The sequence below is a fragment of the Misgurnus anguillicaudatus genome, chromosome 10 (assembly GCF_027580225.2).
Source record: "Misgurnus anguillicaudatus chromosome 10, ASM2758022v2, whole genome shotgun sequence".
Lineage (NCBI taxonomy): Eukaryota > Metazoa > Chordata > Actinopteri > Cypriniformes > Cobitidae > Misgurnus > Misgurnus anguillicaudatus.
This window is the reverse complement of record NC_073346.2, coordinates 4,358,555-4,381,192: the sequence shown is the minus strand read 5'-3', so window position 1 is coordinate 4,381,192 and position 22,638 is coordinate 4,358,555. Positions and strand designations below refer to the sequence as shown.

The 22,638-nt window shown below is 42.5% G+C and overlaps 1 protein-coding gene, 1 long non-coding RNA gene and 9 other non-coding genes across 11 annotated transcripts; 7 read left to right on the top strand and 4 right to left on the bottom strand.

The window, feature by feature from the left end:
• The first annotated feature begins 6,937 nt into the window (after window positions 1-6,937).
• On the top strand, window positions 6,938-7,009 carry trnae-cuc (transfer RNA glutamic acid (anticodon CUC)). The gene has a single exon. It is a non-coding gene; the product is annotated as a tRNA-Glu (tRNA).
• A 268-nt stretch (window positions 7,010-7,277) lies between these two features.
• Window positions 7,278-7,350, bottom strand: trnar-acg (transfer RNA arginine (anticodon ACG)). Its single transcript has one exon. It is a non-coding gene; the product is annotated as a tRNA-Arg (tRNA).
• Window positions 7,351-8,721: 1,371 nt separating this feature from the next.
• Window positions 8,722-9,766, top strand: LOC141367188 (uncharacterized). Its single transcript, XR_012371413.1, has 3 exons — window positions 8,722-8,938; window positions 9,487-9,573; window positions 9,664-9,766. It is a non-coding gene; the product is annotated as an uncharacterized lncRNA (long non-coding RNA).
• Window positions 9,767-9,790: 24 nt separating this feature from the next.
• Window positions 9,791-17,546, top strand: LOC129426573 (uncharacterized). Its single transcript, XM_055182982.2, has 9 exons — window positions 9,791-10,107; window positions 11,367-11,501; window positions 11,964-12,047; window positions 13,208-13,695; window positions 13,808-14,135; window positions 14,253-15,054; window positions 15,155-15,364; window positions 15,469-15,842; window positions 16,017-17,546. The coding sequence occupies exons 2-9, from the start codon at window positions 11,424-11,426 to the stop codon at window positions 17,148-17,150; spliced, it is 3,498 nt and encodes a 1,165-aa protein (XP_055038957.2). The 5' UTR covers window positions 9,791-10,107; window positions 11,367-11,423; the 3' UTR covers window positions 17,151-17,546.
• A 1,800-nt stretch (window positions 17,547-19,346) lies between these two features.
• trnam-cau (transfer RNA methionine (anticodon CAU)) lies at window positions 19,347-19,420 on the top strand. Its single transcript has one exon. It is a non-coding gene; the product is annotated as a tRNA-Met (tRNA).
• Window positions 19,421-19,512: 92 nt separating this feature from the next.
• trnae-cuc (transfer RNA glutamic acid (anticodon CUC)) lies at window positions 19,513-19,584 on the top strand. The gene has a single exon. It is a non-coding gene; the product is annotated as a tRNA-Glu (tRNA).
• Window positions 19,585-19,852: 268 nt separating this feature from the next.
• Window positions 19,853-19,925, bottom strand: trnar-acg (transfer RNA arginine (anticodon ACG)). Its single transcript has one exon. It is a non-coding gene; the product is annotated as a tRNA-Arg (tRNA).
• A 792-nt stretch (window positions 19,926-20,717) lies between these two features.
• On the bottom strand, window positions 20,718-20,800 carry trnal-cag (transfer RNA leucine (anticodon CAG)). The gene has a single exon. It is a non-coding gene; the product is annotated as a tRNA-Leu (tRNA).
• A 1,124-nt stretch (window positions 20,801-21,924) lies between these two features.
• trnam-cau (transfer RNA methionine (anticodon CAU)) lies at window positions 21,925-21,998 on the top strand. The gene has a single exon. It is a non-coding gene; the product is annotated as a tRNA-Met (tRNA).
• Window positions 21,999-22,090: 92 nt separating this feature from the next.
• trnae-cuc (transfer RNA glutamic acid (anticodon CUC)) lies at window positions 22,091-22,162 on the top strand. Its single transcript has one exon. It is a non-coding gene; the product is annotated as a tRNA-Glu (tRNA).
• Window positions 22,163-22,430: 268 nt separating this feature from the next.
• On the bottom strand, window positions 22,431-22,503 carry trnar-acg (transfer RNA arginine (anticodon ACG)). The gene has a single exon. It is a non-coding gene; the product is annotated as a tRNA-Arg (tRNA).
• Window positions 22,504-22,638: the final 135 nt, after the last annotated feature.

The window sequence follows — 22,638 nt, the reverse complement described above, 5'->3', positions numbered from 1 at the left end:
GCGGAGAGAAGGCGGTCTCCTGTGGTTGTTCAAACACATTCAACCCATAGACTGCAGTTCTATCTATTGTTTTATTTCCGCTGTCATCATAGGTAACATGAAATAAAAAAAATTCCACACACCAAACTTATACGATGCTGGCGCATCCTCCAACTCCGGGCAGACTTCCTTTTCCTTCCTTATCCCACTTGCCATTTCTACACGTACATGACCAGCAGCACTCACTCTCCACATCAGTCACCTCTTCTTTTGCGCGAAAGGGAAACACACTATCTGATGTCACATACAGGGCACGAGGCTACATTGCGAATGCCATGAACCGTCAAACCGTGCGACGCACACAGGTTCCGACCCGAGACAAGCGAACCTAACGGTTCTGATTTTTTTCATGAACCGTGCCACCCCTAGTACCGACAATAATACCTGAGATTACAGATGTTCAGTGCAGTGGGGGTAGCATGGTGCCACAAATTATAACAGGGACTGTTTACAGCCAACAGGAGCGAAGGCCGCAACCAGAGGTGGAAAGAGTAATAAAATATTCTACTTAAGTAAAAGTAAAGTTACTGATCTAAAAATCTACTCAAGTAAAAGTAAAAGTAAGTCATTTTAACTTTAACTAAAAGTTACTTTTTTACAGCGGGGAGAGGTGGAGGATTCTAGTATAGTTCAAAAACGACAAGGGAATATAAATCTCAAACTAGTTGTTTTTAATTGTAGGAACATCTTTACAATTAAAGTGCAACATCAAAAGTTAATAAAATAAAAAATAGCTTTTTAAACTAAGAAACATTTATGGAATTGTTTAATGATTTTTAAAGGTGAGTTATGCACTTTTAAAGCAAAAATAATATGAGGTCAGCAGCTAGTAAATAAAATCACTGTAGTAAGGTTGCAGTCTAACTGATGTATTGCTGGTAACATGCATTATTTTATTAAACTATAGTTTAAATGAGCATATAATGAAATGAGTGCCATGGCTATATACTTTTATCCTTTACACGTTTATTGTCTTCTAGCTTCGCTGACCTGGGTGCCTGATGTCTAAAGACCTTATTCTTCTTTCACTCACTCCCTCTCTCTCACTGCCTCCCTCTCTCTCTCTCTCTCTCTCTCTCTCTCTAGCTCTGCAATGTCTAATGACCTGCACATTCTTGAGGACGTTCTTAAGTTGTGTTTTACTTGACGCGAAGCTGCTAGACCTCAGAAGATAATGCGCATGGTATTAAAAATGCGTCGTGCAAATGCAGTAAAACCTGGTCGGCAATTTCGTACTCAAGAGCATGAATCCTACCTTTCATAGGAATGAAACACTCACTTTGCGTCAGTGGAAAGTGGTCACTTAAATATGGCCAGGGTTTTTTTCATAAGAATTGAATTGAGGCAGGTCTGCATTAGTGCTCGCCTGTCTCGTCCGTCTCCATGGTTTCCCCCGGCCATCAATCAATCATCCATGGCGTGTCTTTATCACCTTGCATTTAAAAATTTTTTTACTCAGTAACGGATATGATTTAAAACGTAGCGAAGTACAATACTTTAAACAACACATACTTCAGTAAAAGATAAAAATACTGAAGCATATGAATGTTGTTTAAACAAACAAACCTGTCAAATGTTGCATGTGTTCTTATGTTACCCGGGTGGTTCTAGTGGTTATATACTAATCTAAGAGAATAAGCTGAATTTGTCAAAATCCTAAACATGGTTGGACCTGCCGAACAGGTTGAGCACTTTTATATAGCCTACTGTGTTGAGCAAAGAGGCTGCACAGTTTGACCAGAGGGAAGCGGCCGCACATCAGGACGCCAGACGGGGTTGCTATATAACTTGCAATGTATCAGACCGGCCCTCGCAGCCTCAAAACACTACCAGCCCACCGGGAAATGTCCCGACTCTCCCGATGGCCACTCCGCTACTGTACCCAGGGTAAAATATTACTCAAGTAAAACTAGAAGTACTTGCTTAAAATTTTTACTTGAGTAAAAGTACAAAAGTATCTGCCTCAAAATGTACTTAAGTACAAAAGTACTGTGATTTATTATGGCCGTATAATTTTTGTCACAAAACTCAAATTATGTGAAAAAACTCTCTTGGGTAACCAATCAATTAATAGAAGGACATTAATAAATCCGACACTGATGTCTATTAAAATTATCATAAACCTAAAACCTTAAAAACAAAAATTTCCTTTAGCATCAAATGAAATAACAGGATTTGAGAGCAGTAAGTCTCATTTCAAGATTTATTTGTTAAATAATTTAACAGTTTAAGTGTAATAAAAACTTGACTTAAGCACAGGTTCACAGTAGTTTTCAAAACATTAAATACATAACGTTATCTAGAAATTCTCCCTTTCTTTGACAAATAAAACAAGCCTTACAGAATATAATTTCAGAAACGTTTCATGTGCTTTAGCATGTCATATGTATATTGTAATACATAATTAAATGTATTTATATATTTTGGAAGCAAAACTTTTGAAAATATTAATAACAATCTCAGTTAATATGGAGCACTCCAATCCACCTGCCTGTTTAAGCATCATACACTGCATGGCTAGTCAAAATGTCATTTATATTTTACAACAGTGTTGATAGTGATTAATTGTCATTTCAAAATAACAGAGCACTGAGCTTCAAATACAATGAACTTAAGTGAAACAGCTTCAGCCTGCATAGCTTAAAGTTCATTCATGATAACGTCGTATATATTTTAGCAACACAATTAACAGTTTTCTGCAAGCTACTGTTAAGATTGCTCATTTAAAAATATAACCAGAATAAAAATGGCTTACACGTTTCCTTAGATTTGAAAGAGTATTCTTTTAAAACGAAATAGCACAGTTTCAAGGCAGCCAGAGAAGACACGAAGGACACGTTCTTTTATTCAAGGACTTAAAAAAACGTGCGTAAATAAGGCCATTGTTGTTGCGACGGGTCAGTTATCTCCTATGTTGTTTTTGAATGCAGTTTCATTCTCCAAACGATGCATTGGCTGGCTGCTGCACTCGCGTGACTCGCGTAGCTTACGTGAAACAGCGCGGCAACCAAAACAAGTTCAAAACTAAGCGCATGCTGTACCCTGATTGGTGGTTTGACGCATCACGTTTGCATCTTAGTTTTTTTGTGCAGCTTTAGTTTGCCCAGTTACGTTTTTTATCCAATGATAAATAAAAAGGAACGACCGATTTTTTAAAATGTAGTGGAGTAAAAGGTAAGATATTTGACTTTAAAATGTAGTAAAGTAAAAGTAAAAGTCTCCCAAAATAAAAGTAATTGAGTAAAGTACAGATACGCGAAAAAACTACTTAAGTACAGTAACGAATTACATTTACTTCGTTACTGTCCACCACTGATGGTTTCCAGTGCCGGGCAGTAGCTTCACTACAAGTAGCGAAGCTAGTAGTTTAACTACATTTTTCAGTAGCTTGGCGGTAGCTTAGCTGCTTTCTAAATAAAATAGCTTTTCAGTAGCTAAGCTCTTTTTTTGGCCAAGTAGTGAGGTAGCTTCCACACAAGCTACAATTTTCCAAACATTTCTGAAGTCGTCCTGAATTTGAGAATAAGCGCGTCATTTTGAATCGACACAGGACGTCGTTTGTCCCGTATGTTCGAGTTGTGCAGCCTTCCTTCATACAAAACATTACCACTTGCATTCTGTGAAGACTCGTGCTCTACCTCTGATTGGGTTATGTCATCAAGCCAAGCTAATATAAAAACATGTAATAAATATTACAATTGGAGCTATTAATAGAATGTGCTTTGGCGGGCACCTCACAGACTCTGTGCAGGCTACCTACTGCCCGCGGGCACCACGTTGGAGACCCATGTGTTAAGATATGTCAGGGCCAGGGGTTTCTTAAATTAAGGCAGCTCAAACATGCATTTTATTCTGGGAGTAGGATAAGACCTGTCCAGGAAACCGCCCCATAATGTGAAGTACCTAGGCCTACATTGTGCTTGTATAGCCTATAATTACCAAAATGCTAAATGGAAACTGAATAAATAATTACATAATAAAACTGGTTAAAAGTAGCTTGGATGTAGCAAGCTACTATTGATGTAGCTTAGCTTGCTACATTTCCCAGGGGGATAGCTTCAGCGTAGTGAAGCTTCATTTAATGTGAAGTAACTGGTAGCTTAGCTCACTACATTTTCCAAGTAGCTTGCCCAGCACTGATGGTTTCTCTTTCTCACCCCCGTTAAAAGCCTTGCCGCTGCATTCTGCACTAACTGTAAGCGGCCAAGCAGAGTGTGGGGTAAACCGATATATAGCGCATTGCAGTAGTCAAGCTTAGATGTTATAAAAGAGTGAACCACAATTTCTAGGTCCCTACTGGATAAAAAATTCTTTACTTTAGCAATTGATCGCAGGTTAAAAAAGCTTCCTCTGACAACAGCACCAATCTGTTTCTTAAAATTAAGTGATGAGTCCATAACTACCCCTAAACTCTTTACATGATTCTCAGTCTTTAGGGATAAAGAACCCAAATGATCTGAATAGGTGGATAAAACGGGAGAGCCTACGATCAGAACCTCAGTTTTACTCTCGTTTAATTGGAGAAAGTTGCTAGATAACCAGAGTTTAATGTCACTGTAACATTCCTGTGCTTTTTTTTTTGTAAACAAACCCGAGTGAACTGTTAGACTACTGTCAAGATAGCCGAGGCGGTTTATAAAAAGGTAACAATACCTATGAAGCGATTCAGGTGGGAAGGAAAGGAAATGTTATTTAAAAAACTATGGAACCTCAGACCGAAACACTACTTTAATTTAAGGGAAATCCCCGATTTAGCTCACAGGGAATATTAAGTCAAATTAACTGTATTAACTATACCAATTATTAAGGATTTAACTGATTTAGCAGAATAATAATAACAATTAATTAATGCATTCGTCCAACAAATATTGAAGTAGTTTGTTTTAATCCGAATATGTGTATCAAATACTTTACCATTATGTTTATATTTACCATTTTGTTGTTATTTGTTTTATGTTTTTCTATATGGATATAACCAGTTACTTTACCATTAGGTTTTTATGTATTTCTATATGAATATAACCAGTTCAGGTATATACATTGCAGTTTGATTGCAGTTTGTTCAAAAAGTGCATGGGGAAGGTAGGAACAAAAGACCTACAGTTCCAGGAATGTTTTTCTATATGATATAAACCATATGTTTCTTCATGTTACAAACCCATGGGAATAGGATTGCGTGCGAAGGCAGACTTAAATACTCTAGTACAGGGGAAAGGTTTTCGGTGAGTCTTGGAGATTGTGCAGGACTGCTCGGCTTTTATTAGTCTGGTTAATAAAAGTCTATCTTTTGAAAATGAAACCTACTGCTTGAGAATTTTATTCTTAAAGAACCCAAAAGGAGAACCACAACAATATACTTATACAGTCTTGTTCAAAATAATAGCAGTACAATGTGACTAACCAGAATAATCAAGGTTTTTAGTATATTTTTTATTGCTACGTGGAAAACAAGCCACCAGTAGGTTCAGTAGACCCCCAGAAAACAAACAAGACCCAGCATTCATGACACGCACGCTCTTGGGGCTGTGCAATTGGGGTATTAGTTGAAAGGGGTGTGTTCAAAAAAATAGCAGTGTCTACCTTTGACTGTACAAACTCAAAACTATTTTGTACAAACATTTTTTTTCTGGGATTTAGCAATCCTGTGAATCACTAAACTAATATTTAGTTGTATGACCACAGTTTTTTAAAACTGCTTGACATCTGTGTGGCATGGAGTCAACCAACTTGTGACACCTTTCAGCTGTTATTCCACTCCATGATTCTTTAACAACATTCCACAATTCATTCACATTTCTTGGTTTTGCTTCAGAAACAGCATTTTTGATATCACCCCACACATTTCTTTCTTCCCCCTTTTCCCCCCTTCTTCCCCGTCTTTGTTGGACTATTGTTCCCCAGCTTGGGCACAGCGCCTTAGACCGCTCGGCCATCCTGACCACCCCAGCTGGCCCGAGCGAGTCGACTGCGCTCCTCAGCGAATGCCGGATGGACGCCGGCATTGCAATTTAGCGAAAAAGCGCCATCTCTGTACGTCTCAGGGCCTTTTTATGGTTCGCAGTTGCCTTCTAATGTAGACAACAGTTAACCATACGGCGGCGACATCCTTAAAAGAACCGGTGGCATTGTGTCTCGAGCACACAAGGCAAACAAGAGATTCTTCAAGAGGTGAGTGCGAAGTACAGTTTACTGCCACAGGCAATGGCCGCAGAGCTTTACTTTAACAGACTCTAATACGTGGAACACGTCACCAACTTACATAGGACAGTCTTTCAACTTTAGCACAATTTAAGTTTTTCTACTAGATAATGAGGCTAAAGACGAGCCAAACACGTGATCACTGAATAACTGGGACTTTGCATTGTGGATATGTAACGTTATTCCATTAATCTGTCAGCTGTGTCAAATGTGTCAAATGTAAGTGTTTATTTATAATGAGTTTTATCTAGCCTGAGAGCATGTGCGCCAAGATCGTCCAGCAACGGCAGGCGTGCCATTCTCGACACCATTTAAAAGACGATAGGAATCCTGGGCATGACATAGCCCCTCTGTGTCTCTTTGAAGTTGTTTCTGTACGTGTAACATATTAAGAACGAGAAGGTCCTCAGTGTGGGTAGCCAGAGTGCAAGAAGCCCAGTCGTGCTCTCCTCGCAGGAGTTTCCTCGCTGGTGGCGCACAAAATGCCACGCAACCAGACGCAAGGGGCCACCCAGGAGCCGTCGGTCTGGGCGTGCCTCGTTGGCGCAGTTAGGCAGTGCGTCAGTCTCATAATCTGAAGGTCGTGAGTTCGAGCCTCGCACGGGGCAGGGTGCCCTTTTGTCGACTAGTTTGAGATTTTAGCCCCGTTTTCCTTCCGCACAGTGTGCCAGGCATCCACGGCCTGAAGGCCAGCGTGTCCTCCCTGGTGGTCTAGTGGCTAGGATTCGGCGCTCTCACCGCCGCGGCCCGGGTTCGATTCCCGGTCAGGGAACGCTCTTTTGACGTGCGCTTACCTTTTTCACCGGCCGGGTTATGCGCAACGCTGGCTTCGAAGGCAAGGATCGCAGCACCTCCAAGAGGCAAAGCTTCACTGCCTCCGGCCCATCGACCTAAGGTTGGACGGCTAAATTGCCTGCCTGCAGTCCTGCGCTCCGCCATCTGAGCAATCAGAGCCTGGTGTGCGTCCTCCGCTCTACTGAGGCATGTTGACGCAGGACAGCAGACACCCAACGTGTGGGAGGAAGGAGTAAAAACAGGATCGAGCCAGCCAGGAGTCGAACCTAGAATCTTCTGATCCGTAGTCAGACGCGTTATCCATTGCGCCACTGGCCCAACGCCAGAAACCTGGGAAGTCATGCTTGGAGAAGACAGCTGGATTCTGGAGGCCAGCTGCAAAAATTCATTATTAAATATTAATCCGGTTTTACTCTGCCATCATTAAATCCATTATTACACAATCAATAATTACATGGTTCCCTGCTGCAGCAGCCAAGGACAAGGCCAAGCTGCAGCGGGTGATCCGCTCGGCAGAGAGAGTGATCAACACCTCTCTACCTTCTCTGGAATCCCTTCACAACCTCAGGGCTGTGAGAAGGGCAAGAAAAATTATGTCTGACCCATCTCATCCAGGCTGTACCATGTTTCAGCTGCTCCCTTCAGGTAGAAGGCTTCGGCTCCCGAGAACTGCAAAATCCCGGCATCGCCTGAGCTTCTTTCCCACGGCCGCCTGGCTGCTTAATGACAGTTCAATTCCTTTTCAGGACTGAATGCACTGTTTGCACTTTATTGTTTCTATTACTCCTACTTTTATCATTCAGTATTAGTGTAAGTATCATTATTACTCTTAGCACCTTCCATTCACCTTCCATATGACTGTGTATTGTCATATCTTGTTCTGTCTTAATGTTTCGTTTGCCACATTACATCCATGCGTGACTGGCTGTAAAGAATTCCAATTGTGTTTGACACTATATTGCAATAAATTGAACCTTGAACCTTCATCTCTACCAAAATGGGAAACCGGGTCGTCCCCCGCGTGCCTGTCTCCTGGCGTCTTTGAAAAGGACGCTCCCTCAGAAGAAAGCGCGATACACAGCACGGGTGGCTACAACAAAGGCAAAAGAATGTCAGAAGTGGGATTCGAACCCACGCCTCCAGAGGAGACTGCGACCTGGGCGCCAGCTGCCGAAGGATAGTCCAACATAATGTTGAAAAATGTTGAAGCACAGCCAATCAAATCGAAGCGCTTCAACATTTAGAGCCAATCGAGTCGAAGCGCTTCAACATTTGCAGCCAATCACAGAGCGGAAGTTTCAACATTTTCAACATTTGACCAATCAGAGTGAAAGAGAAAGTCTTCGGGTACGATTCCCCTCCTCACCTGTAGGTGGAGTAAGAGTGATGCTCGATGACGTGTTACTGCTCTTCTATTTTTTTTTTTTGAGTTGCCGCTCTTCGCCAGTAGGGGGAGTAGGCTAAAATGTCAATAAAGTTGCCGAAATTGGCCGAAAGTGTACGGTCTTTGACGAGAGGGATAAGACTACCTAACTGGGAGTGTCAGAGGTCAAAAAAGTTCAATAGAAGGTTCATGCCCTACGACGAGCATCATTGCCACGGACATCAACATCTTTAAACGGAGGACAAATATTTGTATCTTTTATTACGGGCTTTAACCGGTAAGAATGCATAACTTGATAGCATAATTAATTCTGAGAGATAATTAGAGTTTAATTTTTAATTAGTATAGTTTTTAACAACTGTTTAGGACAAGACAATGTCTACAAAAAAATCGCACAAAGGCATGTCGGACGCTGAATGGATTTCACGTCTAAGAAAGTTTGCCAGTACAGGTGTTTGGCCTTCAGAAGAAGGTAATAGACCAGCTCCTAGACAAAAAAAGTGGCACGAGCTTTATCAAAGGGTAAGTGTGTGTTTTTTGTTATTTTTGCGTAAGAAAACAATGAACGGACCTAAGTGTTTGTTGACTTGCATAATTAAGCATTTACAATAGAACTGGCTATTAACTGTATTTCCATAATAGTAACTAATGAGAGTACATTAGTGTTTGTTGACATGCATAATTAAACAGTAAAAGTAGAACTGTTTGTTTACTGTATTTACATAATAAAGCAAGAGATTAGTAATCTCATTCATTAGTCTCATTCATTACAACATTGTAACGTGACTTGGGATTTACATGGTGTAATTGTTTAAATCCATTTATTTATTTATTTATTTATGATTGAATGTACTACTGACTACTGTTGTACTATAAAAGAAAAGCTACTTGAAACAAAGATTTGAGAAAGTGGGGGTAGGGATGGTTGGGGGTTTCAGTCAAGGTGTGACTTGTGTTTTTCCTTTACACGATCTTTTAAGGGAATCACTCCCTTAAAAGTCACTCCCTTAGTTTTATTCTTAAATTACAAATGCATGTACTGTGTATTAAATTTGCCACAATGTTTATAGATTGAAAAATGCCCGATGCACTCTCGTGGCCAGACAACATTGTTTGGAGGTGTCCTAAAGTGCACATGTGGTTTTCACACTCAAAAGGTAAAATACATTTCAATATGTGGCAAGTAAAAAAGAACAATGCTTTTCTTTCAAATATGATTGTATGTAATTTTTGGTTGTCTTTATCAGCCACCTATGTCTACTGGACAGACACCAAGGGTCATGCAACAACCGTCTGCTGCTGCTATTGGATCACCACAGGAGGAGAGTCAGCATCAACCCCAGGTCCAGCATCAACCCCAGGTCCAGCCTCAACCTCAGGTCCAGCATCAACCTCAGTTCCAGCATCAACCTCAGGTCCAGCATCAACCTCAGTTCCAGCATCAACCTCAGGTCCAGCATCAACCTCAGGTCCAGCATCAACCTCAGGTCCAGCATCAACCTCAGGTCCAGCATCAACCTCAGGTCCAGCATCAACTTCAGGTCCAGCATCAACCTCAGGTCCAGCATCAACTTCAGGTCCAGCATCAACCTCAGGTCCAGCCTCAACCTCAGGTCCAGCATCAACCTCATGTCCAGCCTCAGCCTCCACCCCAGCGTACTCCATCAAGGATTTCGCCAAGTTTGTCACAGGTAGATTAATTACATTTTTTACAGGACTTGCAATGTTAACTATACATTTAAGTATCAAAGTCTGTATTGATTGGAAATTTGGTAAAGTATAGAAAGTAAAGGCTGAGATGTTTTCACATTTGCCTGCCAACTGACACACCCTGTGGCGTCTGCTGATTGGTCAGTTTAAATATCTTGTGTCAAGGTATGATTGTTCCCTTGCTTTGCAACCTATATGCCCTATCGTTCCTGCCCTCTATAAAAGGCAGGGCTTTTTTAACCCATCGCTGTGTAAATATTGTGTAGAACATACTGCTGAGTTAAAAGTTACCCAATGCTGGGTTGTTTTTATTTGTTTATTTGTTTATTTGTTTATTTATATGGATCCCAACATTTTAATAATCACAGTTGATAAATATACACATATACACATTACATATATATACATACATACATACACATACTCATACCTAAAATCTAGTTTCAATTTATAACAGGACTAGACAATAATGCCCACCTTGTTGCTAAAGATTCTAGTTGGCACTTTAACTATTTGATGTTAATTGCAGACACTTAAATAGGAAATTACTTTCTTTTTCTTTGTGCATCTGTCATCATTCCAATCAATGTTTATATCTCCAAGCAAGTAAAGTTCACAGTTAACATCAGAGACATTATCAAGCATTTCACCTAAGCATGTTAGATAGTCAATGTGTGCATCAGTAGGTCTATAACAGCATCTCACAAGCACTGGTCTCATATAAGATACATGGACTTCTACCCATATAGCTTCAATGTCATCGCGTATTAAATTTTGTTTTAACTTACAAGGAATGTTGCTTTGCACAAAGATGGCCACACCACCACCAAATTTATTTTAACACGTGGTTTGGTAACAACAGCCCAGCATGATGTAATATGTAACCCAATGTTGTTCTGTCCAATATTTATCCAGTGATAGGTTAAAATAACCCAGCATTTTTACAGCGTGTTCTTGGATTCTCCTCTTCCTCTCTACTTTGGCTCTGCTGTTGTAGGGTAAAGACCATTAAACTACACAGCAAAGTGCCTTATGGTTTTTCCCTTTATTTTGGTCTTCTTTATTTTGGCAGTTAAAGCTACTTTTTCTGTCATGTATGCAAAATTGACTTAAGTAGTAAATATGTAGTAAATATGTTAATACTTTATCTGCATTTATCATGCAGCCATTTCAGGTCTAATTAAAAGTAATTTTATTTTTTCCCCACTGTGCTAACACAAATTGTTTTGCCCTATTTCAGTTTACCAAGTCAAGATTTAGCGGGTCTCATATTGCTGCAGCGAAGCCCAATCTAAAGATGGCTAGAAGACCATCTCAGGCTACTGACCAACCTAGCTCAACAGCAGTGTCCAGTCCCCCTATACCAAGCACCACTGTAAGTATAGGCCACATTGCATTTGCATCATTCTTTTCTCCATTTATTATTCCAGGAAACCATAATATAATGAAGTAAGAACAATACTACACATTACTATACAGTGCTTTATTTTAAATAGATTTACTATCACAAATTTGGTGTGGTCAGCAATATTTATTTTTTAAGAAATTGACACTCTTATTCAGCAATGCATTGCATGCACATTACATTTATCGAAAACAACAATTGTTTCATTTTAAAATATAAAAAATTGTAACCCTAAAGGGTGTTTCAAGTGTAATATTTCTGTAAAGGCTAGGGACAGAAAAATGGACATTTCCGTAGAATGACAGAATACTGAACACATACTACTGAACAGTGGTGTATTGTTACATCAAGGATGACATTAAATAATTGAACAGTTATATTTGATGTCTTTCTACTGTTATGTAAAATATATTGCACTGCATGTTTGGACAGACACAAGACCCTGGACTTCCAGTCTCCGTCCCCAGATCAACTGCCGATGTTACCAGTCCCACATCATCATGCAGCGTTGTCTCCGTAAGTTGTTTAATATTCTACTGGTCCAGTGGGCTTTATTATGTTTGCATATTAATTGTCACACACAATGGGGCCAGCCAACTGACACTTTTGTAACAATTTTAAATTCTGAACACCTTTGCCACGAATGTATCCATTTGTCAGTATTTGATATCTAGTAATAGATAAAGGCTCACATGCCCAGAAATGATACATTTTATTATTTTTATATAATTACCTTTTTTAATGACTGTAGTGTGGCTAATTTAAAGTTACCAGTTTGTACATTGTAAAAAGTTTCATGGGTTTTTTGACTTTTATTTGCTTTCAACATTTGAGATATCAAATACACTGGACAAATGTTTACATAAAGTTTTCAACACAGAATAATAACAAAATTTCTAAAAAAAGATCCAAAGTTTACATACCCCTTATTCACTGTACAATATTACTTAGTTTTTATGTTTTGTGATAGTTTACATATTATAGTTTACATATACCTGCCTTTTTATTGTATGGTGTTGACGTCATGAGCATCGCTGAATGTTTTAATTCATTGAAGTAGTTGTGTATGAGTTTCTTAATTGTTCACAATGTAAGAATATTAATCTTAACATCATACAGTCACTGGTGAAAAGGAGTCAACTATGCATAAAATGCTGAATTGCAAAGATTCTTGTCAGAGTCATGTATCCAGTTTTTCCTTATTTTATGTTATTTGATTTAATCCTGTTTATTATCTTGTTAATTAGCTCCGCCTCTGTTCTCATTATTTTCAATCGTCCTCACCTGTGTCTTGTTTAATTTGATTATCCGTCCTGTGTATTTATAGCCTGTCTGTGATTCAATTCCTTTTCTCATCTTAGTTGGTGTTAAATGTTGTTTTAGTGTTGTGCTCCTCTGGTTGTCTGGTCATTGCTAATTTTGTAATTAAAGTTTTTTCTTTATCCTCCTGCATACACAACTGTTGTAATTCTGCAGAAACTCGATGAATTAAATAGATAGACACGGTAAACTAAGTTTTAATGACTACAGCTGAAAAATACTTTTTAGTGTGAAAATAATCAGTGTTTTATAGATGTTATTTAGATGAGCATTTTATTTAAGGGTCGTCTTGGATAAAGCGTTTTTTAACAAAGGGAACTTAAGGGACTAAATGTTTTGTCTCTTTTTCCTCACAGAGTGCTCCTACTGCGCTGTTACAAGCACCAAGTGTACTAACGCTTCCTCGTTTGTGGTCGGAGACCTTGCCACCAGAGGATCACAGGTGGATTGCAAGCCGGCTTTTTAAAATGGGGTCCAGGGGAAAGCCGGAACTCCGTGACAACCTTCAGCTCTGGTATCACCCACCACAGCCTGCACTGACATACAATCAGGCTCCTGCTCCTGACAGATTTTTTTGTCATGCCCTTTTGCTGTGGATGCCGTATAAGCTGTGGAAGGTCAAGGTTCTCTGTCCCAATCCTGCCTGTGGACAGCATCAACTGACAGGAGGCGGTCTGCATAAAAGGGCACGGCAAGTTCATGACATTGACAGGATGTACAACATGGTCACAGAAACCCTCATCTGTAAGAAGTGTAAAGCTTCTCACGTGTCCTGGAGTCAGACTGTCCTGCAACAGCTGGATCTGGGTCATCGCTCTGAGTTTCGGGTCATCCTCACGCAGAAGTGAGTACACTTTAATTTCCTCAAGTTGTTAGCCCATCATCCCATATTTGCAAACACTTTAAATATTTTTGTGTGGTGTAAATAATGTATCTGTGGATTTTGCTTTTTTTAGGTATGCATGTGATCTGAGAGTCATTAGACTCTTGCGTGAACGTGGCCTAGGCAACAGTCCCACGCGTGTTATTAAACAGCTGCGTGAGAACCACAGCGAGGAGTGGCTCCAGCGTCTGGCCCGGTACACCACCCAGTGCATGGACTTCATCAACCGCCCTGGGGTGTTGCCAATGCAGTTCCAGGAACCTCCTGAGCCTACAGTGTTGCCGAGCGTCAAGTGGCTTCTCACTGTGTACAGCCAAGACATCCTGACAAGGCTGGATGAAATCCATGCCAGGATAACATCCACACATGGCACAGTGTTGAAAATGGATTCAACTAAAAAGGTTAGCAGTTAAATTCTATGTATGCCATTGTCTGTTTTATCGCAAAAAGGTGCTTTTTGTAATTTGCATGGTTGGTTTCATTACATTTGTAAAGCATGTTTCATATGTCTTTTGCAGATCACCAAGAAGCTGGCTGGGACAGCGAGGGGGACAGTAAACTGGCTCACCTCTGTTGGCAATGAGTTTGGTCAGGTGCTCATAAGTGTGTTGACAGCCCAGGAAGGAGCAGGACTGGACATGATGATAGATGGTCTGGTGAAAAGATACCAGCAGGCTGGTGTGGATCCACCTGCTGTGTTGTATGTTGACTGTGGGTGCTGCACTGAGGTGGGGGAAACCAAGCTGAAAACCAGGTTCAGAGGATGGCCAGATCTCTTAATAAGGCTGGACATCTGGCATTTCATGCGCAGGATTGCTGTGGGCTGTACAACTGATGCCCATCAGCTTTATCCTATATTCATGGCACGACTGTCTGCATGCATCTTTGAATGGGATGCTGCTGATGTTGCTGTGCTACGCAGAGCCAAGAAAGAGCTGCTGGTGTCCCAGGGTTGGCCTGTGCTGACAGATGAAGTTGTCAATAAACATCTTTCCAAACAGGAGCTGGCTCTGCATTGTCGGAGGAGGACCCGTGGAGAGGAGACTACCATTCTTCTCCTTGAGCGGCTGCTAACAGAGCTCATGACCAGCAATGGCAGTGACTCTATGGGTGTTCCTCTTCTGGACAGAGAAAGGATGGAGCACATCTGGAGTGTCCAGAAGAAGCATGTCAAATGCATCCAGGACCCACCCGGTGTAGCCCTCTATACTGAGACGGGGACCTTAACCAAGGGAGGTGTGGTTCTGAAGACATACCGATGTGCCAGAGGATCCACATCTCTAGAGTCCTTTCATTTACATTTAAACCGTTTTATCCCAGGTATCTGTCTGTTACAAATACTTTGCATTTGTAAAAACAAACCATCATATGCCTTTGTGTGTTTCTTTAATACCATCTAAACACTATTGTCTCTTTAAAGGTACCAGTGCCAACAGTCTTAACTTTCAGATTTATCTGCTGGAGGGACTAAACAGGTGGAATCAGGACCGGGAGGCTGCTTCCTTGTCATCAGGACCATCAGCTTTGTGCAGCTACACGGGAGAACTTGTTTACTGCGTAAACAGGAATTATGAAAAGCTGTTTGGCAAGAAAGTGGTCCCCACATTTCATCCACCTGCATGTTACACTGGTAAGAGAATTTGTTTTTGTTAATAAACCTGCAGTTTGTAAGTCTTATATTTTATATAATTAACTCTCTTTTGTATTTAATTCCCTTTTTATTTGTTTATTTAGGTGAACTTATTGGAGTGCAGTATTTATTCCACCAGACTGGTCGGGCACTGCAGGACATGAACCCAGACTCTGAGCAGACGGCAGAGCTTATAGAGGAACTTGATGTGGAGGAGAGGGAGGAAGATGAAGGGTTCTTTGACATCAATGAGGATCACACAATAAGAGATCCAGAGGCTGTTCTGTCACCGCCCTCCACCATGACAAGGAGTCCCTCTACCTTGGTTGCAAGCAGTGCCACATCTATTCAGGCCTCCATATGTCCTTCACCGGTCCCTGAACCGGTTCTTCTGACACGTGACCCCTCACAGTCTCCAACTGCTCTCTCACCTGTTCACTTGGAGCCTGGAGATACTGGTGATGATGATGATGAAATGGTAAGTGTCACTTGTATGTGTTTCAATTTAACTAGAATATCTCAAATGGTGTTTGCAAATATCTGCTTCAGTGCATTTCAATTCAATTTCAGATATATTGAACTTAATAGAAATTAGTTAATAAACAGAATGTGAATATCAAACACAATATTTAGTGCAATTTGTTTTTAATAGGCTGTTGACTCCCAGAACGTGCCAGGATTCCAGCATGTGGACAGGCTGGCAGAATATCTGGTTGAGCTTAGGAAACGCACAGCCCTCAGCCTGACTAACCAGGAAGCAGAAACGATTATTGGACTTTGGCAAAACCTGGATGCCTTTGACAAGCGGCGGGTGGTGTATCGACCTCGTTTCAAGAAGAGACTGCTGACTGGACGGTTCAGAACACCAAAGACGCCCACTCGCACCCCTGGAGTAGAGAGCACCACCAGATGCGTGCTGGGTGCAAGCAGCGCACCTGCTCAGTGGCCTGACTGTTGCCGTCTGGTGGAAACCATTTTCATCAGGCTGTGCGTAATCCACCTTGCCCCCAAAAGAAAAGGTGGGAAAACTTATTCGAGATGGTCTTTGATCCTAGAAGACTATCGCAAGATAAGGCAGCTTGTGTTTGGCAATGGCTTGGTGATGAATGAAACTTCATTGCAGCTGGTGGAGGTTAACCAGAACACCCTGATTGACTGGTACAACGTAAGAAATATAGACCAGCAAGTGACACTGCTAGTTCGAGGCCTTGATTTGCCTCATCCCATCCCTGAAGCTCAGGAGCCTCTTCAGGATGCCAAACGGCTACGAACTGAGCTGCAGCAACCAATGCAGATGCACCAGTACAAGCTACCAGATAGCACAGCAGGACAGGCAAAGCAAAGAGTAATATCTATTAGGCAGCCCCCTCTCAGACCCAAAACAGCAGCAGCACCTGGAGCATCACTGCAAATGGTGTCAACAGGTTTCCAAAATGTGCCGTTGCTCCAGTTTGTGCCAATGGTGCAGGGAATGCCAATGGTGCAGGGCATGCCGGTAATTCATGGTGTGCAAATGGTGCAGGGCATGCCACTTATGCAGCCAGTTTTACAGCCAGCAGTTGTCCAAGGCACCACCTCACAGCCAGCTGCACCAGGTCCTAGTCAAGGAGCTATGCCCAAGAGACCCTACAAGCGAACAGTAGAGGCGAACACTTGCAAGAAGTGTGGCCAATTTAAGACTGCGGAAACTGGGCATAGCCAATACAGGGGCAAGGTGTACTGTCCCCAGACTGAGACTGTGTCCAAAGAAGTGTGGTTGGAGAACATGCGTAGAATCTCCAACTAACGTATGCAGTTTTATGTTGGTAAAGTTTACAATTCTTAATATTTGTGATTGTTACTGTACTTCTAGTTGGTTTTAAGTGTTTTTTAATTGTATTTAACTTTTTTTTGTGTTCTTTTTACTTATTTACCATTTTAATATTCATTACTGTTCTTTTAACATTTGTAAACGCATTTAAACATTGTCAAGTGATGACTTTGACTTGGTTGGCATGCGATACTTGGCACACAATATAACACTTGCTTGTACAAAGGATTATTGGTGTATCTTATTGTTCTCGAAACATAATTACCATAGCAATGTCTATTTGAAGTATTTATTTAGAATTTATTTATTGCTTTTTTATATTCATTTCAAGTTTCTTCTGACTTTTGTAAATAAAAACACATTGTGGTTGTACTTTTGACTTTGTGTCATTACTCTTAGTAAAGGCAATACTCCGTAAGTTGCAATAACATTTGTATATAAAATGAATAACAGTGTTTTTATACTTCTTGTAACAAACATTACTACTAACAATTATGGTTACATCTGAATCTGCAAGTGTCTGGTTTAAATATATATTAACAAAATATGGAATCAGTATAACATATCTACAATTCATACTACAACAGAATAATTATTACAAATACTACCACTAAATGATAACAGCAGAATTGGCACGGTGCATAAATACATTTTATTTATTTAAAAACCATAACGAAATTAATACATGTGTATTCCATAAACAACGCAACTGCATGCGTTCAAGAATTTGATAAAAATAAAATATCACAAAATATTACAGAAAAGTGCCTTTGGCTGGATTCGAACCGAGTCTTTGGCGCGTACCTGCAATAGGAAACAATGTATTTAAAATGGGTCATTTCCGTCGCGTAAACTGCATAAACAATCAGACAGAAGAAAGATCTGTCACCAAAAATCCGATTTCGCTTCTCTTCCTTCACGTTTTCTCTTTCGCTTTTTCCCTTTCTCCTTTTCTTTCTTCCCCCTTTTCCCCCCTTCTTCCCCGTCTTTGTTGGACTATTGTTCCCCAGCTTGGGCGCAGCGCCTTAGACCGCTCGGCCATCCTGACCACCCCAGCTGGCCCGAGCGAGTCGATTGCGCTCCTCAGCGAATGTGCCGGTGTAACTTTTGGAATGACTCACGATTTTATTGCTTTCATGCAGCTCATCTTTAATTCTTATTTATTTCTTCACAAACGCCTTGAAATAGTGACGAATGTGGATTTTTCGAAATGAGGAACAATGTGCCCGAAGCCTTTCATTTGCCAAAAGCACACGCAGCCCGTCTCCATATGCCCTGTAACGGATGCTGTCAAAGTGGTTTTGCATTCAATGATCCTTTCCCCCTTGATCATACTGTTTTAGAACAGGGTCACAAAAAGGAATCGCCATTCTCAGACCCTGCTCGTTCTACTTGAACGCGCAATGAAAATACTTGATCAAATGCGGATGGACGCCGGCATTGCAATTTAGCGAAAAAGCGCCATCTCTGTACGTCTCAGGGCCTTTTTATGGTTCGCAGTTGCCTTCTAATGTAGACAACAGTTAACCATACGGCGGCGACATCCTTAAAAGAACCGGTGGCATTGTGTCTCGAGCACACAAGGCAAACAAGAGATTCTTCAAGAGGTGAGTGCGAAGTACAGTTTACTGCCACAGGCAATGGCCGCAGAGCTTTTACTTTAACAGACTCTAATACGTGGAACACGTCACCAACTTACATAGGACAGTCTTTCAACTTTAGCACAATTTAAGTTTTTCTACTAGATAATGAGGCTAAAGACGAGCCAAACACGTGATCACTGAATAACTGGGACTTTGCATTGTGGATATGTAACGTTATTCCATTAATCTGTCAGCTGTGTCAAATGTGTCAAATGTAAGTGTTTATTTATAATGGGTTTTATCTAGCCTGAGAGCATGTGCGCCAAGATCGTCCAGCAACGGCAGGCGTGCCATTCTCGACACCATTTAAAAGACGATAGGAATCCTGGGCATGACATAGCCCCTCTGTGTCTCCTTGAAGTTGTTTCTGTACGTGTAACATATTAAGAACGAGAAGGTCCTCAGTGTGGGTAGCCAGAGTGCAAGAAGCCCAGTCGTGCTCTCCTCGCAGGAGTTTCCTCGCTGGTGGCGCACAAAATGCCACGCAACCAGACGCAAGGGGCCACCCAGGAGCCGTCGGTCTGGGCGTGCCTCGTTGGCGCAGTTAGGCAGCGCGTCAGTCTCATAATCTGAAGGTCGTGAGTTCGAGCCTCACACGGGGCAGGGTGCCCTTTTGTCGACTAGTTTGAGACTTTAGCCCCGTTCTCCTTCCGCACAGTGTGCCAGGCATCCACGGCCTGAAGGCCAGCGTGTCCTCCCTGGTGGTCTAGTGGCTAGGATTCGGCGCTCTCACCGCCGCGGCCCGGGTTCGATTCCCGGTCAGGGAACGCTCTTTTGACGTGCGCTTGCCTTTTTCACCGGCCGGGTTATGCGCAACGCTGGCTTCGAAGGCAAGGATCGCAGCACCTCCAAGAGGCAAAGCTTCACTGCCTCCGGCCCATCGACCTAAGGTTGGACGGCTAAATTGCCTGCCTGCAGTCCTGCGCTCCGCCATCTGAGCAATCAGAGCCTGGTGTGCGTCCTCTGCTCTACTGAGGCATGTTGACGCAGGACAGCAGACACCCAACGTGTGGGAGGAAGGAGTAAAAACAGGATCGAGCCAGCCAGGAGTCGAACCTAGAATCTTCTGATCCGTAGTCAGACGCGTTATCCATTGCGCCACTGGCCCAACGCCAGAAACCTGGGAAGTCATGCTTGGAGAAGACAGCTGGATTCTGGAGGCCAGCTGCAAAACTTCATTATGAAATATTAATCCGGTTTTACTCTGCCATCATTAAATCCATTATTACACAATCAATAATTACATGGTTCCCTGCTGCAGCAGCCAAGGACAAGGCCAAGCTGCAGCGGGTGATCCGCTCGGCAGAGAGAGTGATCAACACCTCTCTACCTTCTCTGGAATCCCTTCACAACCTCAGGGCTGTGAGAAGGGCAAGAAAAATTATGTCTGACCCATCTCATCCAGGCTGTACCATGTTTCAGCTGCTCCCTTCAGGTAGAAGGCTTCGGCTCCCGAGAACTGCAAAATCCCGGCATCGCCTGAGCTTCTTTCCCACGGCCGCCTGGCTGCTTAATGACAGTTCAATTCCTTTTCAGGACTGAATGCACTGTTTGCACTTTATTGTTTCTATTACTCCTACTTTTATCATTCAGTATTAGTGTAAGTATCATTATTACTCTTAGCACCTTCCATTCACCTTCCATATGACTGTGTATTGTCATATCTTGTTCTGTCTTAATGTTTCGTTTGCCACATTACATCCATGCGTGACTGGCTGTAAAGAATTCCAATTGTGTTTGACACTATATTGCAATAAATTGAACCTTGAACCTTCATCTCTACCAAAATGGGAAACCGGGTCGTCCCCCGCGTGCCTGTCTCCTGGCGTCTTTGAAAAGGACGCTCCCTCGGAAGAAAGCGCGATACACAGCACGGGTGGCTACAACAAAGGCAACAGAATGTCAGAAGTGGGATTCGAACCCACGCCTCCAGAGGAGACTGCGACCTGAACGCAGCGCCTTAGACCGCTCGGCCATCCTGACCACCCCAGCTGGCCCAAGCGAGTCGATTGCGCTCCTCAGCGAATGTGCCGGTGTAACTTTTGGAATGACTCACGATTTTATTGCCTTCATGCAGCTCATCTTTAATTCTTATTTATTTCTTCACAAACGCCTTGAAATAGTGACGAATGTGGATTTTTCGAAATGAGGAACAATGTGCCCGAAGCCTTTCATTTGCCAAAAGCACACGCAGCCCGTCTCCATATGCCCTGTAACGGATGCTGTCAAAGTGGTTTTGCATTCAATGATCCTTTCCCCCTTGATCATACTGTTTTAGAACAGGGTCACAAAAAGGAATCGCCATTCTCAGACCCTGCTCGTTCTACTTGAACGCGCAATGAAAATACTTGATCAAATGCGGATGGACGCCGGCATTGCAATTTAGCGAAAAAGCGCCATCTCTGTACGTCTCAGGGCCTTTTTATGGTTCGCAGTTGCCTTCTAATGTAGACAACAGTTAACCATACGGCGGCGACATCCTTAAAAGAACCGGTGGCATTGTGTCTCGAGCACACAAGGCAAACAAGAGATTCTTCAAGAGGTGAGTGCGAAGTACAGTTTACTGCCACAGGCAATGGCCGCAGAGCTTTTACTTTAACAGACTCTAATACGTGGAACACGTCACCAACTTACATAGGACAGTCTTTCAACTTTAGCACAATTTAAGTTTTTCTACTAGATAATGAGGCTAAAGACGAGCCAAACACAAGATCACTGAATAACTGGGACTTTGCATTGTGGATATGTAACGTTATTCCATTAATCTGTCAGCTGTGTCAAATGTGTCAAATGTAAGTGTTTATTTATAATGGGTTTTATCTAGCCTGAGAGCATGTGCGCCAAGATCGTCCAGCAACGGCAGGCGTGCCATTCTCGACACCATTTAAAAGACGATAGGAATCCTGGGCATGACATAGCCCCTCTGTGTCTCCTTGAAGTTGTTTCTGTACGTGTAACATATTAAGAACGAGAAGGTCCTCAGTGTGGGTAGCCAGAGTGCAAGAAGCCCAGTCGTGCTCTCCTCGCAGGAGTTTCCTCGCTGGTGGCGCACAAAATGCCACGCAACCAGACGCAAGGGGCCACCCGGGAGCCGTCGGTCTGGGTGTGCCTCGTTGGCGCAGTTAGGCAGCGCGTCAGTCTCATAATCTGAAGGTCGTGAGTTCGAGCCTCACACGGGGCAGGGTGCCCTTTTGTCGACTAGTTTGAGACTTTAGCCCCGTTTTCCTTCCGCACAGTGTGCCAGGCATCCACGGCCTGAAGGCCAGCGTGTCCTCCCTGGTGGTCTAGTGGCTAGGATTCGGCGCTCTCACCGCCGCGGCCCGGGTTCGATTCCCGGTCAGGGAACGCTCTTTTGACGTGCGCTTGCCTTTTTCACCGGCCGGGTTATGCGCAACGCTGGCTTCGAAGGCAAGGATCGCAGCACCTCCAAGAGGCAAAGCTTCACTGCCTCCGGCCCATCGACCTAAGGTTGGACGGCTAAATTGCCTGCCTGCAGTCCTGCGCTCCGCCATCTGAGCAATCAGAGCCTGGTGTGCGTCCTCTGCTCTACTGAGGCATGTTGACGCAGGACAGCAGACACCCAACCAGTGGGAGGAAGGAGTAAAAACAGGATCGAGCCAGCCAGGAGTCGAACCTAGAATCTTCTGATCCGTAGTCAGACGCGTTATCCATTGCGCCACTGGCCCAACGCCAGAAACCAGGGAAGTCATGCTTGGAGAAGACAGCTGGATTCTGGAGGCCAGCTGCAAAACTTCATTATGAAATATTAATCCGGTTTTACTCTGCCATCATTAAATCCATTATTACACAATCAATAATTA